Source organism: Spironucleus salmonicida, chromosome 6 (genome assembly GCF_000497125.1).
Source record: "Spironucleus salmonicida strain ATCC 50377 chromosome 6, whole genome shotgun sequence".
In the NCBI taxonomy this organism is placed as follows: domain Eukaryota; phylum Fornicata; order Diplomonadida; family Hexamitidae; genus Spironucleus; species Spironucleus salmonicida.
The window spans coordinates 330,590-351,361 of NC_090601.1; the positions used below are offsets into that span (position 1 = coordinate 330,590).

The 20,772-nt window shown below is 29.9% G+C and overlaps 5 protein-coding genes across 5 annotated transcripts; 4 read left to right on the forward strand and 1 right to left on the reverse strand. All coding sequences in view use genetic code 6, as the record gives it.

Annotated features, from left to right (window-relative positions):
• Positions 1-10: 10 nt before the first annotated feature.
• On the forward strand, positions 11-15,283 carry SS50377_25774 (Dynein heavy chain; the record flags this gene model as incomplete). The annotated part of the gene is made up of 1 exon (XM_067909602.1): positions 11-15,283. One exon carries the CDS (start codon positions 11-13, stop codon positions 15,281-15,283), a length of 15,273 nt encoding a protein of 5,090 aa, XP_067762358.1.
• Positions 15,284-15,335: 52 nt separating this feature from the next.
• Positions 15,336-16,331, forward strand: SS50377_25775 (uncharacterized protein; the record flags this gene model as incomplete). The annotated part of the gene is made up of 1 exon (XM_067909603.1): positions 15,336-16,331. One exon carries the CDS (start codon positions 15,336-15,338, stop codon positions 16,329-16,331), a length of 996 nt encoding a protein of 331 aa, XP_067762359.1.
• A 325-nt stretch (positions 16,332-16,656) lies between these two features.
• Positions 16,657-18,957, forward strand: SS50377_25776 (uncharacterized protein; the record flags this gene model as incomplete). Its single annotated transcript, XM_067909604.1, has 1 exon — positions 16,657-18,957. The coding sequence occupies one exon, from the start codon at positions 16,657-16,659 to the stop codon at positions 18,955-18,957; it is 2,301 nt and encodes a 766-aa protein (XP_067762360.1).
• A 12-nt stretch (positions 18,958-18,969) lies between these two features.
• Positions 18,970-19,317, reverse strand: SS50377_25777 (HIT zinc finger domain-containing protein; the record flags this gene model as incomplete). Its single annotated transcript, XM_067909605.1, has 1 exon — positions 18,970-19,317. One exon carries the CDS (start codon positions 19,315-19,317, stop codon positions 18,970-18,972), a length of 348 nt encoding a protein of 115 aa, XP_067762361.1.
• A 95-nt stretch (positions 19,318-19,412) lies between these two features.
• SS50377_25778 (uncharacterized protein) lies at positions 19,413-20,762 on the forward strand (the record flags this gene model as incomplete). Its single annotated transcript, XM_067909606.1, has 1 exon — positions 19,413-20,762. One exon carries the CDS (start codon positions 19,413-19,415, stop codon positions 20,760-20,762), a length of 1,350 nt encoding a protein of 449 aa, XP_067762362.1.
• Between the last annotated feature and the right edge of the window lie 10 nt (positions 20,763-20,772).

The following is a 20,772-nucleotide window of genomic DNA, read 5'->3' on the forward strand; positions in this document are numbered from 1 at the left end:
ATTTTAAATAATGAATCATTCTACATCCGATGCAACAAAGCAATAACGCTTACTTTCTGCACATACATCAAAGAAAATCAAAGAATTTAACTAAAATGACTCAGCACCTTAATAGACAGCGTAAATTTTGGCGAAAAAAACTAAGCAAGAATTTGTTTCTGTCAAAGTACCAGGTGTATTACAAGGAATAGCTGATAATGTTCCTTATAATAAAGTTATTCACAATCCTTTACCACAAACTTTAGTAACTTCGAGATTGAAGCCAACTGCAGAATTGCCGTAAGTTTATAGGGATGGTTTAGTTGAAGGAAATAACGCATGTTGGCGTGATGTTTCTCTACGTGGTTTTATACCAGGTCCTATAACCAGATTATCATAAATTCATCAAAAGGAAGAAACCCAAAACTTAACTTTATCATAAATTGATGTGAATACTGAAGATTAATAATAGTAAAATGGAAATTAAATTGTTGAAACCAATTTAGACGTATCTGGAAGAATAGGATAACTTATGAGACAAGATATTAACAATATTCGAACACCAAAAGCAGTAAAAGTCCCTGAAAAATTTTATCCAGACAAAGCTTCTGTAAACGCAGTTATAGAAGCAATCAGATTATTTGATTCAGAAAATCCAGGATATTAAGTTGACGTAGAAATGAAGAAAGTAATTTCATAAATTTAAAAAGATATTTACAACCTAAGAGAGCACTGTCTAACATAAAAAGATTTTTTAGCTACATCATAAGGAAAAGAGCTCTAAGATAGAATTTAAGCGTGCAGATAAATTCTTTTAATGGATATGAACGACGGATTCTTAAATTTGGAAGATTTTGACGCCACGGACGCCTACGAAATTCATTCACCAGAAGAATGGTTCGAGTTCCATACAAAATAATTCATTTTCCCAGATGGTAAAGAAATTTTAGGTATACCGGCTTACTCAAGATATCTTTACAAAGACCGACTTGCACTTGAACCTTGCGTAGTCACAGGTTACAACCCGGAGCATAATGTTTGGGTAATTTAATGGCTTTAACAGAATACCTAATAATTTGCTCATGAAGGATCTATTTGTGTCAAATTAGGATGTGAATTAATTCAAAAATTGAATAATATTGAGCATTTTGAGAATAATTTTAGAATTTTTACGACTGCTCCAGCACTAGTATCTGACACAGAAAAGTCAGTAAAAAGGCTGAATTTGCTATTCGCGGATGAAGACGAAAGAATGTGGTGGGATAGAAGATGGTAGGCTCATTATAGTCGCAGAAAGGTAGAATCTCAATCAAAAATGGAAATATTCTTAGACACATAATTCGACTAAGCTATTTAAATTAAGGAATATATGTCTGACCGGACAAAAGTGCTCGATTTCAAGATTACGTAATTGTTAGAGTTATTATCTGATGTCGCTGGCCCAACAGCAGAAATTATTGATAATATTTTCCATTCTTACGTTTTAGATAATGAGTCATTTTACAAGTTTTTCCTACAAAAGCTAGATGAAGATTCATATAATAATGTTATTAAACTATCTGGATAACTTGTTCAGCAAGTTACGGAAAACCTCATAAAATCAAACATGCTAGCCGTCCTAGAATATCTTCGCAGAGACCCTCAATTTAACTCTAAGCTGACAAATCTTGGAATCAACCCACCGACATTTATTTAACGTAAAGTTTTCACACGTGAAATTGCTACAGTCGCCTAAGAATTCTAGAAAAATATTATTTTTTCACTTCTTAATTTTGCAAAACGTAGAGCTAGAATTAACACAATCAGTCTTAGCCTAAGCAATCAATATAAGCCAGCAACTGATTTTATCTTATCCCAAATATAGGAAATTCTTATCCTAAACGGTCTTTATTATTTTAATTTTGCAGGAATTATCCCATTCCTAGCAACAGATTAAATTGAACTCATAAAATCTGGATTCGCAGGAGGAATTATGGCAGATTCTGAAAGTTTCAGCATCCAATTATCTATGCAGAACAAAGTAGAAGAAGTAAAATAGGAAGACTAAATCATTAAAAAGGGAGGCATAAAAATTAGAGTCTAGAACGAAAAAAAAGCAGAAGTTGCGCCAGAATTAGATCTTGTAGGCGAATTGGGTGCTATTCCATTTTATGCGCATCCATAAATTAAAAATTTGAGGGATTTAGGTGTTGTAAGCCCGGGTCTACCTCTAAGTTTGGAGTAATTTACATTTTTAGCTGATGGTCACAGAGAGAGAATGACAATTTATTTGCAAGACTTGTATCAGAGAGAGCTATCGTCAGTTTTAGCAAAAAAGCTTAAACAGAATGGAATTGATGTAAATTGCTTATCTAGTGATATGGAATATGCAGTGCAAAATGTGGTTTGTGCTGGTTCTGATGGATGTGACAAATATTCGTATGAGAAGGATGTTGAATTTGAGTAGTCTGGTTTAGAATTCAGTTAATTGAGTAATTGTAATGATGCATGTTTCGATAGACCTAGATAGCGTACTTTGGTTGATTTGGAGGATTTCTGTAGGTTGATTAATTATAAATTTTACGATACTATCATGCATATAAGTGACAAAACTTCTGAAAAATTTATGGAGATGTTAAATTAGTTTAAAGTTACTAACTATATTAGTTATGATGAATGTCTGTAGAGGACTAAGAATTTGATAAAATTAGCGAAAACATGCGAGTTAAGTAATATAGAATCTGGAAAATTACTGAAAGAAGCTACGACACCGTTGTTTAGAACTTGCACTTCAACAACAGTAGATAATTGTATTTTGAAGATTTTTATAAACGTTGAGCCTTACATTAGAGAAATGCGATAGGTTTCATCATAAGATGCACATTATATACCGCCTAGTAATTAAGAATTTTTCAACGATATTGATAATTTTAAAAATATTACCAGTTAGCTAGTAACCGAGGCTCCTAAAGAAGATAATCCTGATTAAAGACTTACCTATGATCATTATTATGCTGCACTTAAGTCTTAAAATGCTGTTTGCTTGAATCCTTGCTTGGTAAATCTAGAATGTTCACTTTTACCATCAATTGATTCAATTCATAATAAGATATTAGAGATTTATGAATCTTTACTTAATGTATCATCATAAATTAAAAGTATTAACACTGCATTTCCATGTTTAGAACATAGGGTTAAAAATACCACACTACCTGGTCCTAATTCTGTTCATGACCCATGGTTAGGACCAAGGTATGAAGAATTAAACAGTTATTTGAATGATACAGCAAAAGGCCCTAATGCGTTGTTTTCTATTTTGCAATTAATTATTAAAAGATTATTCTTTACAGATAAAATGGATTATGTAGAAATTAAAGAGGATGTTTATGATTATGAAGCTAAAATACTACCTCCATTAGATGAATTTAATGATATAGATACATTGGAAAATGATATTACTAATAAGGAAGACGAAATGCTAATAACTTGTAAAAATTGGGATTATGTATTCGAAAAGAAAGTAGAAAAAATTGTTATACAAGCTGAAAAAGATATTAAATTTAAACAATAAAATAGTGATGAAGAGGAAGAAGAGGAAATCAAATAAGAAGAAGAATTAATCGAAAAAGAAGTTAAAATTGTAGTTAATAATACTAACTTATCTCTCAGAGATTTAAGATGCTTCTTATAGTGTTATACTGCCATCCGTGAATTTTTAAAGTAATTGGCACCTCCAACATAAGAAACTGTTAAAGATAAATCAGAAACCGTATGTAAAATTTCATTTGGTCTGTATTCTATAGATATTACTAATGTAATTGATATTCTTACAAAGAGGGCAAATATACTTAGAGCATAGGTTATACGAATTATCTAGTAACGTTTGGTAAAGAGATCTTAAAATATCATAGATGATTGGAAGCTAATTTAAGAAAAAATGAACACTGAGTGTAAAACTCCTGGTATTTTTGCAGAAATCAAATAATTCTTAGCTAATATTCATATGACAATAGAGTCAATGAGAGGAAAATAAATAATATTAGATAGGTATATGTCAGTTTGTGAAGAATTTGGGACATAAGATAAAGACTTTTTAAGAATATTACATTAGTAATATTCTTGGTTTTCATAAAGAGCAAGCTAGCTTATTCCGTCTGGTTACAATAAGCTTTCTGAGCATTATCGTGATAGACTTGCTAAAACTTTGATGTCTAATTTACCAGAAAAAATTGATGATAGATTTTTGACGGTGTGTGTTGAAATGTATTGGAAAGCTAAAGCACAACCAAAAGAAATTATAGCACAACGAGATGGTGCAGATATATAATTGCTATAGGCATTTTAAATTTTATCCAAAAAGAAAGATGATGAGAGAGGGTTATTAGCAGAATAAATTAATTCATACATCAAATAAACAGTTGAATTTTCGCAAACTGCTTCTTTAAGTAATAATAAATAGTCAGAAATATTATTTAAAATTTAAGAATTTTAAACCTCTTTATAAAAGAAAATTGATTAATTTTAAGTTGATGAAAAATAATTAGCACTAGAACCTACTGATTTTTCAGCTTTTTAAGTTGCAATTGATGAATTTACATTATTTGACGAATTATGGTCTATAGTTTCAATGTATCAGTCTTTCTAACCAGTCTGGCTTTCTTAAGGTGATTTCATGAATATTAACCCAGAAGATGTTACTAAAAAGACATAAGACTGGTTAAGTAATTTATAAAAGCTTAATAAAAATTTCACAAAATTAGGTAGAGGAGCTGCTGTATTTACAAAGGCGAAAGAAAAAGATAGACCTGCTTGTGCTGCAGATGCTGCTATTATATGTTAAGATGTAATGTAGAGTATCGATAATTTCATGATTTATATTCCACTTATAGAAGCACTTAGAAATCCTGGTTTAAAGCCATCACATTGGATGGAAGTTTCTAATTTTACAAAAACAGGTAAATAAATAGCTTCTGATTAACAATTTACTCTATAATAGCTATTAGATGAAGGACTTATGGAAGAAGATAAATTGGAAAATGTCATCAGAATATCTGAGCTAGCCACTAGATAAAGTATGATTGATTAGCAGCTTTTGAAAATGTTAGATGATTGGAAGTCTATTGAGTTGGACATGAAACTGTTTGCTATAGATGAAATACCGTAAGTTACGCCGCCTGGTGATCCACCAAAGCCTCCTAGATAATAGAAATATTATATTGTTAAAACATTTGATGATTCTATTTCTTTATTAGACGAATAGTTCAGTATTATATAAGGTTTAAGAGCAAGTGTTTTTGGGAAATCTAAAGAATTTAAGACTAGAATAGATGACCATGATAATACTTTGAATAAACTTTAGGACATAATTGATGAATGGATTAAGTTCTAAAGACTTTGGCTATATTTGTAACCTATCTTCTCATCTGAGGATATTAAGAGGCAACTTCCAACCGAGACAATATTATTCACTGAGGTGTGCCTATTTTGGACTGAAATAACATGTGAAACATTTAATTCTAAGAAAGTCTGGCAATTTTCTACAAAAGATAATGTTACATAGAAGTTTGAAGTAAACTTTGAAAAATTGGAATTAGTTAATAAGAAACTTAGCTCATATCTTCAATCTAAGCGTATGAGTTTTAGTCGATTCTTTTTCTTAGCAGATGAAGAATTATTATAAATATTGGCATAAACTAAAAATGTTGAGAACGTTTAATAACATATTTAAAAATGTTTTGAAGGTATAAGAAAGCTGACTTTTGTTGAAAAAGATGGACAGAAAGTTATTACATAAATTGTTTCTCCAGAAGGAGAAGCAGTAGACTTATTCAAGGAAATCATTCCTATTGGGGATGCTGATATTTGGCTTTTAGAGATTGAATAATTAATGAAAGTTACTGTTCGCGATCTCATTAAAAAGGCATGGGTAGCTTATGTTAACGATGTTGAAAATGGTCCAGAACAGATTTTATCAGCAGATCCATTAGAAACCCTTATGGGGCCACGTGAATTATGGTTATCTTAATGGCCAGCATAAGTTGTTAATGTTCTAAGCTAAATGGTTTGGACGTATGAAACTTAGCATGCAATTGATAACGATGCTGTTTTACTTTAGCTTTAGGAGTAGAATGCTCGCATTGATAGATTGGTTCTATGGGTTGGTTGCACACCGGAGACAGTAAAGCAATATCCTGATATTATATATAATAAAGGAATTAGAACCCTTTTGACTACCTTATTGACATTATGGGTACATAATAGGGATATTGTAAGTTAACTTAAACAACCAGGAGTTGATCATAATTTCTTATTTGCTTCCTAGTTAAAGTATTATTTCAAAGAAAATACTGGGGATTTAACTGTCAAATAAGTTGATGCTTCATTAGAGTATTAGTTTGAATACTTAGGCAATCATCAAAGGTTGGCTATTACACCTCTTACAGATAGATGCTTTTTAACTCTTACCTCCGCTCTTGCTAAAACATTTGGTGGATCACCTATGGGACCTGCTGGGACTGGTAAATCTGAATCCGTAAAAGATTTAGCAAAATCGTTAGCCATTGGGTGTTATATCTTTAATTGCTCTGAGGGTTTAAATGAATAATCTATTAGCAAATTTTTCTGCGGTCTTTGCATATGCGGTATGTATTCATGTTTAGATGAATTTAATAGATGTAGACTTGACGTTTTATCAGTTGTTGCTTCTTAAATATTAACTATTTAACGTGCTATTAGATCTAAATTGAAAGCTTTTACTTTTGAAGGTAATCACATTAAGCTTGTAAATTGCTGTGGTATTTTTATTACTATGAACCCTGGATATGCTGGGCGTGCGGAACTTCCTACCAATTTAAAGAATTTATTCAGACCAATTTATATGACTGTTCCAGATTATACTATTATAGCTGAGATATTGTTATTTGCTTCTGGTTATAGATAAGCTAGTAGCTTAGCTGTTAAGATATGTTAAACCCTTAAGTTATCGTCAGAGTAATTATCCAAAGCGTCTCATTATGATTTTGGTATGAGAGCGTTAAGAAGTATATTAAATGCAGCAGCTAGACTTAAAAGACTATACTGGATGGAAAAAGAGGATATACTATGTTTAAGGGCAGTCTGTGATGTTAATGTTCCAAAGTTTTTAGCAGCAGATGTTATTTTATATAACAATATTGTTTCTGATTTATTCATGGAATGCTATGAAATATATATGGCCAAACAATCTGCTTCATCAGAAGATATTTATACTTGCTCATTAGATGAAATTACTATGGATGTTGATGCTGAACATTTGTTAAAACGTTTTATAAGGGAATAGACACTTCTCTTACACTTAAACCCATCCGAAGAATTCATGGAAAAAGTATGTCAGCTTTATGCAACCATGTCTGTTCGACATGGTTTGATGAATGTTGGTAATACAATGACAGGTAAAACAACATCAGTAAAAATTATTGCTAAAGCGTTAACTTAAATGCATAGCTTCTTAAAAACAAAACCAGAATGGGTCAAAGAAAAATTTACAGTAGATGCATATCCTCACTTCTATCCAGTTTCTACATATAAAATAAATGCTAAAGCCATAACAGCTGATGAGTTATATGGGAATTTTTCAGAAATTTCTAATGAATGGACAGATGGTATTTTGTGTACTATAATGAGATTATGTGGAGAAGAATAAAACGATAGAAAACTTCATTTTATTGTTTTTGATTCTCCAGTAGATGCTATTTGGGTAGAAAATTTAAATACTGTGCTAGATGATGCGAAGCGTCTATGTTTGACCTCCGGTGAGGTTATTGCTCTACCAGAGACCACAACCTGTATGTTTGAAGTTTAAAATTTAGAACATGCGTCACCAGCAACAGTTTCACGTTGTGGTATGATTTACTATGATTAAACTGTTATTTAGTTACCAAGTATGTTCTACGCTGTTTGCTTTGAAATGCTACCAAAGTGGTTTTTGGAATTAGATATAAATCTTCAGTCATCGTGGCCTGTTGTAAATGTTAAGAAAAATGTTCCAATTATTTAAGGATATTAAGACTTAAGTGTTGTTTCAAAGTCATAACCTGATAATAATATTATATTAAATAGCCATTAATCTATGAAGATGACAGTTATTGAAAGACTTACTAATTTATTTAACTGGCTATTTATACCTATTCATAATTATGTTACGAAAAATTCTAAAACTATTGTTTTCTAGACTGCACATACGATGATTTATAATCTTGTTAGAATATTATCTTCCTATATTAAATCTTATTCAGAGCCTCAGTGTGATATAACTATAACTGACAACGAAGCTATTGAATTAAGAAATACTTTACCGCCATTAGGTGATATAGGAAGCTTTGTTGACTCATCTTTTATATTCGCATTTACATGGTCTGTAGGTGCTTCTGGTGACTTTAAAGGTAGACAATGCTTCAGTTAAATTTTGAGGCATTTATTCTATGATATTCCTTAGTTGCTTATTTCGAATGGAGCTAATGCGAATTACGACTTTACAATGCCTGAGGGTAAGTCATTTAGCAACTCTAGCATCAAGATGACTAAATCGTCAAAAGATGGTATTGAATTGCGTGGTTCTGAATTGGCTGATATATATAAGCGTTTAATTTAGGAAGATATTACTATCTGGAGAACTACAATAAATATTCCTTTCACAGAAGAGTTGAAGACAAAAGGAGATTTAATAAAATATCCGCATGATGTATGTATTTAGGTCATTGAAGATAAAAATTCGAACAAAGAGAGAGTTAGAGGATTATAAACGCCATTTGATGTAGCAAAAGGGCTCACATTAGAATGGGTTCCCTGGAAGCACAGTAAATATTAAATCCCAGAGCCAGAATTGAACAATATTGCATTTTATAGTGATACTATTATTCCAACGTAAGATGTTGTATCCCTTAATGCTTTAATTTCGTTCTTATGCTCATAATAAGTGCCAATTTTATTGGCTGGTCCATCAGGATCAGGTAAGACTTCACTAGCAAGACTTCTTATGACATAAGATTATTATACAGTTAAATGCTGTCTGACTGCTAAAACATCAACAACACAGTTTAGATCTATTGTTGATTCTAAGCTTGAAAAAGTAAGAAAAGGAGTATATAGTTTAAGTAAAATTAAACAAAGTATTTTCTTTGTCGATGATGCACACATGCCTTAAAAGGAAACGTATGATGCCCAACCACCTTTAGAGGTAGTTAGAGAATTATTAGAAGAAAAAGGTTGGTATGATATTGAGTAAGGAATATTTAAGAAAATTACAAATACAACTACTATCATGAGTGCGACAACTACTGGAGAGTTGTTGGATCTTTTACCATCTAGATTAATGCACCATGTTGCGTTAATTTCTGTTCCTGAATCATCAGATGATGCATTTTCTAAAATCTTCACTAGATTAATTTAACCTTTTGTTGGTCATTTACCATCTTCATTAAGTTCTATTATAGATAATATAGTTTCTTCTACTATTTTACTTTATAGAAAGGTTAGGGATTAGTTTAAACCAACTCCAGCACATATGCATTATTTATTTGGACCTCGTGACTTGAGTAAAGTATTTTAAGGTTTACTCTTAACAATGAAAAACACTATTATGGATGACAATACATTCAAATAATATTTCTCATCATAATAGAATGTTGTCGGAGTATGGGTTAATGAATGTCTTAGAATATTTAGCGATAGATTGATAAATGATGAGGATAATAGGCTATTCGTTGAATTGCTTTAAGAATCTTGGAATTAGGCGGGATTAGTAAATACACCTTTGGAAAGAATTCTACCAGAGAGTGTATTTGATTCAACAACAAATCTAATTGAGATGAACTTTAGCATTTCTTTGATGGAATTAGTCGATAAAAAATCATAAGAAGACGCTTAACTTTAGTAAGATTAACAATAAAAAGAAGCATACACATAAATACCATATTAATTTACTAACATTAATGATTAGGATTAGAGAGTTGCGTCAACAGGATACTTTGAAAACGCAATTTAAATATTTAATAAAGGAATGAAATTTTATGATGCTAATGAAAAATTAGATTTAATATTATTCAAATATGCACTTACACATTTAATGAGAATCACTAGAATCTTACAGTCTGATAGGGGACATGGCTTAATGATAGGTATGCCATCTTCAGGAAAGAGATCTTTAACTAGATTAGCAGCAGCAGCTTTAGCTGATTTTTATGTCAATTCTGATGATGTAATTTCGGAGTCTGGTATACCATTATCTAAAAGTGCAGTCCTTAAGCTATTTGAGCCTAATGGCAAAGGTGACTTTTTAGATAAAATTAGATAAGCGGTTAAAGTATCTGGAGTTTAAGCAAAACCTTGCCTTCTTATGATTTAGGAAGCACTAGCTGATAATTTCGGTTTAGAATGTATTAATTTCCTTATATCTTTAGGTGAAATACCAAATTTATTCAGCTCTGATGATTTAACTGAGATAAATAAAGATCTAGCTGAATAGTTTAAAGGTGCATCAAAACCTGAAATGTATGCATCCATGGCAGATAGAGTTATCCGTAATTTACATATTGTTATTTCTGTCACTCCAGGTTCATCTGCCTTAGATAGTATTGTTACTTATTTCCCATCTTTGTTAGGATCATTAACTGTTAATTGGTTTACTCCTTGGGAAGAAGACACTTTATCTTCAATTGCTTAATATTACCTTAAGAATGAAACTGATTGCTAGAAAATTTCATAAATATTGGTATAAATTCATAGAGATACTGAAAGAATTGTTTTAAATAAATATCCAACTTTATGTACATCTCCAGCAACATTCTTGTCACTAATTTCTAATTTCCTTTCATTGAAGGAGGTTGTTATTTAAAGATATTAGGCTTAATTAAATAGATATGCAAATGGTGTTCAATGTCTTAAAGATACCGAATTATCCGTTGTTGGGTTAAGACAGGAATAAACTGCTTAATAACCAATATTATAAAAAGCATAATAAGATGTGTCAGTGTTAGCTAAACAAATTGATGAGAAACGTAAAGAAATGTCAGCAGTTAAAGAAGTACTATCTAGTGAAGAATAGGTAGCAATGAAAGCCAAATCAGAAGCTGATGTATTAGCTGCATCGTGTTAGGAAGATTTAGATAGAGCATAACCACTAATCGATAGAGCTACAAAGGCACTATCACTATTAAAATCGGGTGATGTTAATGAAGTTAGATCATTTGCTCAACCATCTAAAGGCGTTAGACTACTAGGAGAAGTACTATGTATTATAAGAGAAACTAAGATTAATACCGCACCTGATGCTGATAATTGGGCAATTGCCAAAAAAGTTTTAATGGCGAATGGATTCTTAAATATTTTAAAGAGTATGACGGATTTAACAGCTCCAGTTGCATAAAAATTAGGGAAATACATATAAAACCCAGAGTTTATACCAAAAGAAGTAGCAAAAGCTTCAGCTGCCGCAGCCGGTATTTGTGAATGGATTCATGCCTTATATGAATATTATGTCGTCATGATTGATGTGAAGCCCAAACAAGCGAAGCTAGCAGAAGCGTTAGCTTAAGCTAAGCAAATGACAGATGCTTTAGAGGAAAAGCAGAAATTACTCAGAAATGCAGAAGCTTAGTTAGAAGTTTTAGAAGCCGAAGCCTAAAAAGCTTCAGAAGAATTATCAAGACTTTCGGTAGAATATGAGAAGTGTTGTAGCAGGTTAAAGCGTGCAGAAGGGCTCATTTCTGGATTATCTGGCGAATAGGTTCGTTGGAATTAAGAAGTTATTAAAATCCAAGAGTAAATCAACCAGATAACTCCTACTACCATTGTAGCCACTGCATATTGCGCTTGTTTAGGAGGTATGGAATTTGCGGATAGGGACTAATTATCAACAAAATGGATAGAAGTCATTATCTAAGAATTTATGTCTGGCGCTGATGATAAATAAATTTAAGAGATTATGAACTTTAAATTATAACTATTTGTTTCTGATTAACCCACTATTTCCAAGTGGTTATCTAATGGTTTGTCTAAGGATTCGTTCTCACTTACTTCGGCATCAATCGCTTTTATGGCTAAGAAAGTCCCTTTGTTAATTGATCCCTAGCAAACAGGGAAGAAATGGGCTAGTATTACATTAGTGCATAAGGAGTCAACTGTGACAATAGCTAGATATACTGACTAAAATCTTCACAAGTAGATTGAGACTGCACTAAGATGCGGTTATTCACTAATAATCGAAGGAATTGGTAATGAAGAATGGATTAGAAACGATCCTAAAATGAAGTCGGCTATTTTAGCTCATAACTTACTACTAGCTAATATTAAATAAGTATCAGTTACTGTTAAATTTGGTGAAACAGAGATTACAGTTCCAAATACATTTAGGCTGTGTCTAATTACGACATTTGATATAGCTATTCCATCAGATGTATTCGGTGATTTTTCGATCGTAACATTCAAAGCAACAAGAGAAGCTCTAATGGATTTGTTAATTTCTGTTGCTGTTGAATGTGAAAATCCAGAAGCAGAAAATTCTCGCAAGCAACTTCAAAGTTCAATTGCAGAGTCATAATCTGAATTGCTGGAATTAGAAACCAATTTATTGAATATATTAAGCTCTGGTAGTGATTCAGGAAGTAGTTTGCTTGATAATGTTAACCTTATGAATGCTCTCAATAACACATAATCTAGATCATAGGAAATATCAAGGAAAATGGTCAAAGCAGCTTAAAAAACTGCAGAAATTGAAGAAGCTAGACAAGTGTATAGTAATTTATCTAGTCAAGCTGCAACTTTATTCTTTGTTGTACTAAGATTAACTAATCTAGACTCAATGTATGAAAATTCCTTATAAAACTATATTAAATCTTTTGTAAGAACTATTAATGAGAATTTAGAAAACGAGGCAGAAGATCGTCTGGTTTCTATATTTAATTAATTTGCTATAAGAATTTATTCAACTGTATCTAGAGGCTTATTTGTTTCCCATAAACTAACATTTTCTTTGGATATAGCTATATCACTAGACCTAAATAATGGAGTATTAACCTAGTAATAGTTTGATATTATTATGGCTGCATTTAGTGGAAACATTGCATAGTATGAGAAAAAAGAAAATCCAGAAAATAAATATAGAGATTTGGGCGTTCCAGATGTTGACTGGAAAATATTTGCAACGGTTTGTTCTACGAATTTATTAATAGATTTGAATTTAGAAAGTGCCGATATTTACATATAGTTACTGAAAGATAATCCATAAGCATCAATTATTTCGTCATTATCTTATATGGTTTTCTGTTCTTGTATCAAATCAAGAGATATCATATTTGCTACTAAAAAATTCATCACCGAAAGAATTGGCCCTCAATTTGTATTAACAGAATCACCTTAATTGACAGATATTGTAGCAGAATCGATTAATACCGTGCCTACTTTAATATTATTATCTGCTGATTCAGATCCATCTAATAAAATTATGTAGCTAGGGGATTAAAATAATGTATTTTGCCACTCAGTTTCTATAGGCAAAGGCTAAGGTCCTATAGCAGAGAAAGCTATAACAGAAGCTATTATATAAGGACAATGGGTTTTGTTAGGAAATACACATTTGGCTGGAACTTGGTTAACAAAATTAGAAAGCATATGTGAATCTATAAGTGATAATTCATATGATCCAGATAATAGTGGGAAAATTATTTAGATACATTAAAACTTCAGACTTTTCTTAACTACTATGCCTTTTGACGGATTCCCCTCTTCGATCATTAAAGCAGCAACAAAAGTTTCAGCTGAGGCTCCAATGGGAATTAAAAACAATTTTGGTAGGTTATTTAATACTTTAACAGAAGATCAATTATCGATCCTCCCAGAAAACTTTGATAAAAAAGATTCAGAGGAATAATAAGTTTGTTAAATATTAAATTAAAATTATAGAAGATTATTATGGAATTTATCAATATTCTTCTCAGCTGTTTTAGAAAGGAGAAGATTTGGTGCTATTGGATTTTCTACTGGATATGATTGGGCAGATCCAGACTTCTTAATAAGTTAAATGTAGCTTAGTACTCTATTTAAAGATCTAATTGCTCAAAAATTAGATGTAATCCATCATCATATGGAAAATACGATAAGTGCATTAAAATTCTTAATATCATCAATAAATGCAGGCGGTAGAGTTGCAGACTCGAAAGATCAGCTAATTGTCAATTCTATGATGGATGCATATTATCATTCGGATTTAAAGAAACTTGGAGATGTAGTTGAAAAAGACTATGGATTTTAAAATATTTAAAAATAGGAAGGCCTTACAATGTTAGATACAGTAATTACTTCTGGGTATTCTAGATTTTCAGATTTAGATATTCCAGAGTTATTTGGTCTTGATAATAATGCATCAATATTATTATCATAAAATACTGGAAAATAATTACTTTTATCAGTATTATCAATTTATGCATCGTCATCTTCATCATCATCTAGCTCCTCGTCTACATCTTAAACTGACGTTGAATATTAATAATTATAGACAATAATTGAAGAATTGCCATAGCCATTTGACTAAACTGAGATAGATGAAAAATATCCGACATCTTATCTTGAATCTATGAATACTGTATTGACATAAGAGTGTGCACGATACAATAAGCTCATAGCACTAATAAGGTTTTCTTCATAGTAAACTCAACATGTATTAAAAGGTTTGATATTAAAGACGCAATAAACCAATAACGTTTTAAACGCTATGAGATTGAACAAGGTACCTGCGTTTTGGGAAAAAGCAGCATGGCCTTCGTTGAAATCTCTTTCGACATGGATGACTGATCTAACTGCTAGAGTCAACTTTATTAGAAATTGGGTTGAAACAGGTGTATAAAAAACTGTCTGGTTTTCTGGGTTTTCATATCCATAAGCATTTATCACAGGTACTCTTTAGAACTTTGCAAGACGCTAGAAGATACCCATTGATTAACTTGTCCTAGATTTTGAAATTTTTGATATACTTCCAGAGATTCCAGAGGGATGTTAAATTATTACAGGAATGTTCCTTCAAGGAGGAAGGCTAATTAACAAGAAATTGGTTGATGCTGAATCAGGTTAATTATTTGTTGAAGTGCCATTTATCATGTTGAAGCCGTGTAAAATATCAGAGCTAAATGTAGGTAATAGATACAGATGCCCAAGCTATAGAACTACAGCAAGAAAGGGCGTTTTAACCACAACTGGTCATTCAAGTAATTATATCCTTGATATTTATCTCCACTGCGAAGGGGATATCGGAAAATGGGTAAGAAGAGGCGCGGCACTATTTTAACAATCTGATTGATTGATTTAATTTATTATTTATTATTTATTATTTTATATTATTATAACTTAAAATGTAAAAAATTATTAACACATATTCTAAAATTCCTAGCAATATTTCACAAATTTAGGAAGATTAGCTAGAAAATACTTCAGCAGATGTTAAGAAATCAGGTCATTTAGAGTTACTTAATGCCCAAATAGGGGACTTCACGATTGTTGAAATATTATGTGAGACTAATTCCAGTACACTCTGTGTAGCAAACTATAATAATGTATTATATACATTAAAAGTAGCAAGGACTCTTCCTTATTTCTAAGACTTAATGCTAAAAGAAATTTAGAATTTTCACCTAATTTAAACTTTAGATATTTCACCAAAACTAGTTAGAGTATAAACATCTCTACCTGTATTTTTAGCTTATAAATTTGAACCATTAACACTAGACAAAGCATTACATATAAATAAAACGGGTTTCAATATAGATCTAGTTAAGTAATTTGGGTGTTAGCTTATTAGTTTAGCAAAATAGTTGCCATTTATCCATAATAATATATAAATAAAAAATATTCTTATCACTGATTAACTTAAGCTTAAGCTTATTGATTTTAATGGAATTATGGATGACAATAATACACCTTATGAATAGTTTGCATTTGTGGAGAATGATCCAACGGTTTGGTAAATCGGGCATGTTCTTATGCATCTTTATTTGGGAAGATCTCCGTTTGGGCAGACAATATTTTAATCTATGCATAACTAATTATAAATTTTAGGGGAACCTGATTATAAATTGTTTTCAATTTAGCAAAGAAAACGTCTTTTTGATGACTGGAATGATACAATACATATCCAAGTTGAAGAATAAATTATAAATATTTGTGGTTAAATAAAATGGAAATATTGTCCAAATTTGAATATTTTGAATGCTTTTAATCAAGCATATTAAAGAGTGGAATTAGATGTATTGTTTGGAAATGAATTTGGTTAATTCCTTAAAAAGGTAATGAGTAACAATTTTGCTGAAAGACCGACTTTAGACGATGTTATTTGGGAATGGCTAGAATGATTATTATATAATAATATTTAGTATTATATTAATGAAATCATTTTTAAAAAAGCATTAGAAGAGTGATGTCAAAGTTAATTTACTATAAAAAATAATATAGTTTAATATTAACTAAGAGATAGGAGATTTATTTGATCTATTAGCGTTAGCTAACTAAGACTATAAGCAAATTATTTACAAATTCGTACTAAGTACAAGAATAGGCTATGAATTTTACAAATTTAAAGATCTTATTGATGAAAACTAAATACTTACAGCACTGATAGTGTAAATTATAAGAAACAAAAGTTTTGGCTCACTAATAAAAGCATTTAATGATGAATAAATGAATAGAATAGATCCTTTCTAACTTTCCAATTTGGACTATGATTTTCGAAATAATCTTTAATTAACTGATGAGTAGCAGGAATTGCTGTTATAAATTTTATTGCTAATTGATTAATAAAGTATAAATTTTTAATCACATTAACTCATAAAAATACTCTAAATCTTATTTCCATACCCAAAAAATCATAATTTGGTTCTAGTGTTCTTATAATCTATTAATTCACAGGCAAACTATCATTTATTTTACAATTTGCTTTGCCTTCCACAATACCTTATGGAATATATAGAGCATGATGACTGTATTTCATCATAAGGGCAAATATTTTGTTACTTCTTGCATTAAAAATTATATTAATATAAGAATAATATTAACAATGCATATTCTCCCAGATTAACTTTTAGTATACATAATTTTAATCTGGCATAAAAGATTTGGAGACTAGAAAATTGTACTTCTGAACTATCATTCTACTTTTAATGTAGATGTATGTCTTAAATTTTTAGTTGGTCATTTGAAGAATCCGTTAAATTTTATGAAGTGGCCCGAATACAGAAAGAAATTTGCTCAAAATATTATTGCTCTGTATAACAATTTTTAAACACAAAATTTGATTATAATTTAACTTCTTTAAATAAACTAGCCAATCTTTATGAAAATGTAATTAATTATGATCTTTAGGTAAGAAGGTATCCTTTTTATTTAAATGAATAATTGAATGAAGTTATTGCGGAGTTTCTTGAATATTTTTGCTCAGATCATAAAATATAAGTTTTTATGAGTCCAACTAAATAAATTCTGCATGATTTTCGCTATGTATCGCTTAATGATATGATATCTATTATTCCAAGTGCTGAGTTTAGTATTTTAAACATTTTATTCCGTGTATAGACAAAAGAAGATTTAATAGATAATATGATTAAATAGAAAAAACTTTATTAATTTATTCTACTACTTAAGTAAATTTGCTTTCCATTTGATAGTTAGATACTTGATGATGTTTTTTTAGATTAGATAATATGTCTTTAGTAATAATAAGATTTACAGAATTAAACGAAGTTTATACTACCAAATTTAACAATTTAATATTAATTTTTTAAAAACATACTGGAAATCGAGGAACAGCCAGACTATTTATGTAAGTTGAAACTTCTAATATTAAACTTTTCCATATAAATTCCAGCGTTAAAACAACTTGAAAATGATGTTGATGATATGAGCTAAATTTAATTGATAACTGCTAGCTACTACATTAATCAGAAATAATTATCTCATTATTAAAAATAGGATACAATTTAAGATAAAATTGTTTTAACAGTTATATAATAAGTAGAATAAAATTCATATCTTATTGAAAAGGATTGGAAAAAATGGTCTAATTTGTATATTGATGATTTAATTTAGTAATTTAAATTATTTAATATACAAGAAAAGTCTTACTAAATACAAAGGCTTTTTCAACTTACTTTTAAGAAAATTCTTTCCATTTTTAAACTTTCTTCTGTTTCCAGTTCATAATATAAATAAACTCTAATTTAACTCCAATAGTAAGTTAGACTTTATAAAAAAGAATTCGGTCATCGGTATGCATTATTCTATATCTGCTAATATCTAGCTGCTAATCCTAACTAACTTACATTTATATTATAGCTTTCTCTAAACAACCCTAAGATTTATAAGCTACTATTAAAAAGAACACAAAAACTGAATAAATAAGTTATTATGAATCTAAGCTTAAGAATAGATAAAGAATAACATGAATTTTTCGATTAATATTTACTAGATATTTACTATCAGTCTGTGAACTATTATAGGACATTAACACACTCGGAGTTTCTCATGCATCTAAAAAATATATAAAACGTATATAAGAAAGAAGAATAATTCAACAGACTTCTTCTACTTCTCAGTGCACGGCTCCCAGATACCATTTAATAAGATACAATTATCAAACCTATAATAGAAAAGTAAATATCATTACTTTTTAATGATAATTATTTCAAAATGATATTTCCAGAATTTCATGACCAAATATAACATTTTTATGCGCCATAAGACACTTTCTAACATTTCTACTTTCACTACCTATAAAAATTTTATGATATTATTAAAAGTGATTTGCAATTCATTTTAAATACCAATTAGTAATAATTTATAAAGTTTTAAAGTTTTCATTGCCCAACTGATTCGAATCTCAATTCAACATAAAATTCTTACGATAGAAATTCCTAAGTTAACATATCAGCATTTAACTCAGTTTGCTTTTCAAATGAATCTTTGAATTCATCTTCTACAGAGTGAGTACACAATTCATCACTTGAAACATTAAGACTATCTTTTGTGTTCTTAAAAACATTAAGAAGAGCAGTATCGAGCGTTACACTTATCACCAGAACATGCATATGGAGCCCTTTCTTTTTAGCAAATAATGCATCGTGCACCAGTTGCATTACCAGTTGCAAATACTGTTGCACTAAAAAGATTAGGAGTGGCTGTTAGCTAGGAGGGATCCTCTTGATAATCGAATTACACATAATCAAGAGCATCTTATTTAGTAGTTTATTATGTATCTGATACTAATTTTTTAAAATTCTTTTTAGTAGATTGTAATTCTACTGATTAGAATTTCGTATCATTTTACTGTTGGTGGAGAGCATCCATTTTAAGAATTAGTAGTATCTATATTATATATTATTAATCCTATTTTTAGATAATTAATATTAATATTATTGTATTATAAAAATTGTAAGCTGAAAATGGCTTAAATGATACTAACAATTTAATTACTTACTTGTGAAGTTAATTATGTTATTTTTAATCCTATTATTTACTTAATTGATATAAATTTAACATGTAATTGGCAAAATATAACTTTTATGCTTGAAGTAGGAGACTAATAGTAACAATTCGAAAAATAGATTACCTAAATATAGAATCCAGCTTTCTAGTTTTAAATTCTACACAAAACACTACCACTGTTTCTTAATATTTACTAAGGTGATATTTAACTTTAGCAGCTACAAGTCTACTAATTTAAAACGGTTATTACAAATCCTATCACGTGTATATAAAATCTTTTTGTATCCTAATCTTAACTTAAATCATGGTTATCCATTTAGGGAAACTTTACAAAATGTGTATATGATTTTAGTATACTAAATTGGTATTTTATGATAAATTAGGTATCTTTGAAGCTTAAATTCAACTAGAGACCTTATTATTCAGAAGAAGTATTGGGAGACATATTTTATTATCCAATACTATATGTTGAATGTAAAGATGATTAGAATTGTCAGTATGCTCTGGAAAATATCTATCATTTTGAGTAGTAGCTTATTCTAAATGTAGGCAAAGTAAACATTTCATACAAAAACCTAACAATTTTTACTAATCCTAATAACTTTAATATTGAAATGTAGATAAATAATAAATCAGTTGACGGGGATGTAGATTTTCAGTATATTTGGGGGTCTATTTATGTTAGTACCAGCCGAATAATGAGATATATCAATACTACATTAGATGCCACATTAATTAAGATGAGTATATTATTGTATTCTTCTAATATATCAATTACACTAGTTAATAGTTATGATAATATTTAACAATTTTTAAATCCGTTTCATTTCTTCATTTGTGAGGAAGAATGCTTAGCTTTAAGGAATTAAACTTACTCAGCAATAATAAAATTCGATTATTTCTTACGAGATATCTTGGTTCAACATAATTCGTTTTATATGAAAAAGTAACCCTATTTTCCAGTTAATATACGAATTGATAGTAATTAAATCAATGTTATTTCAGATTTTATTTCGCCTAATAATATAAGTCTCCTTTTTGGAGACTCTATTCTTATCCCATTTGAGAAATATATGGGGTCGGGTTTCCGTCCTATGAGTGAAGAAGGTAAAAAGTAGCTAAAACGTTATCCATAACTTTTGTAAAAATACAATAAACTTATTGTTATCTTAGAGAACCAGAATTAATCATTTTTCGTTAACAATATTCAAACTTTTACCATTAATTTTCTTATTTTAATTTTAATGGGTTCCGTAATTCTTGTTACAACATCATTAGTCATGTTCATGTTATGGAAATTAAAATGAGCTGTAGTAG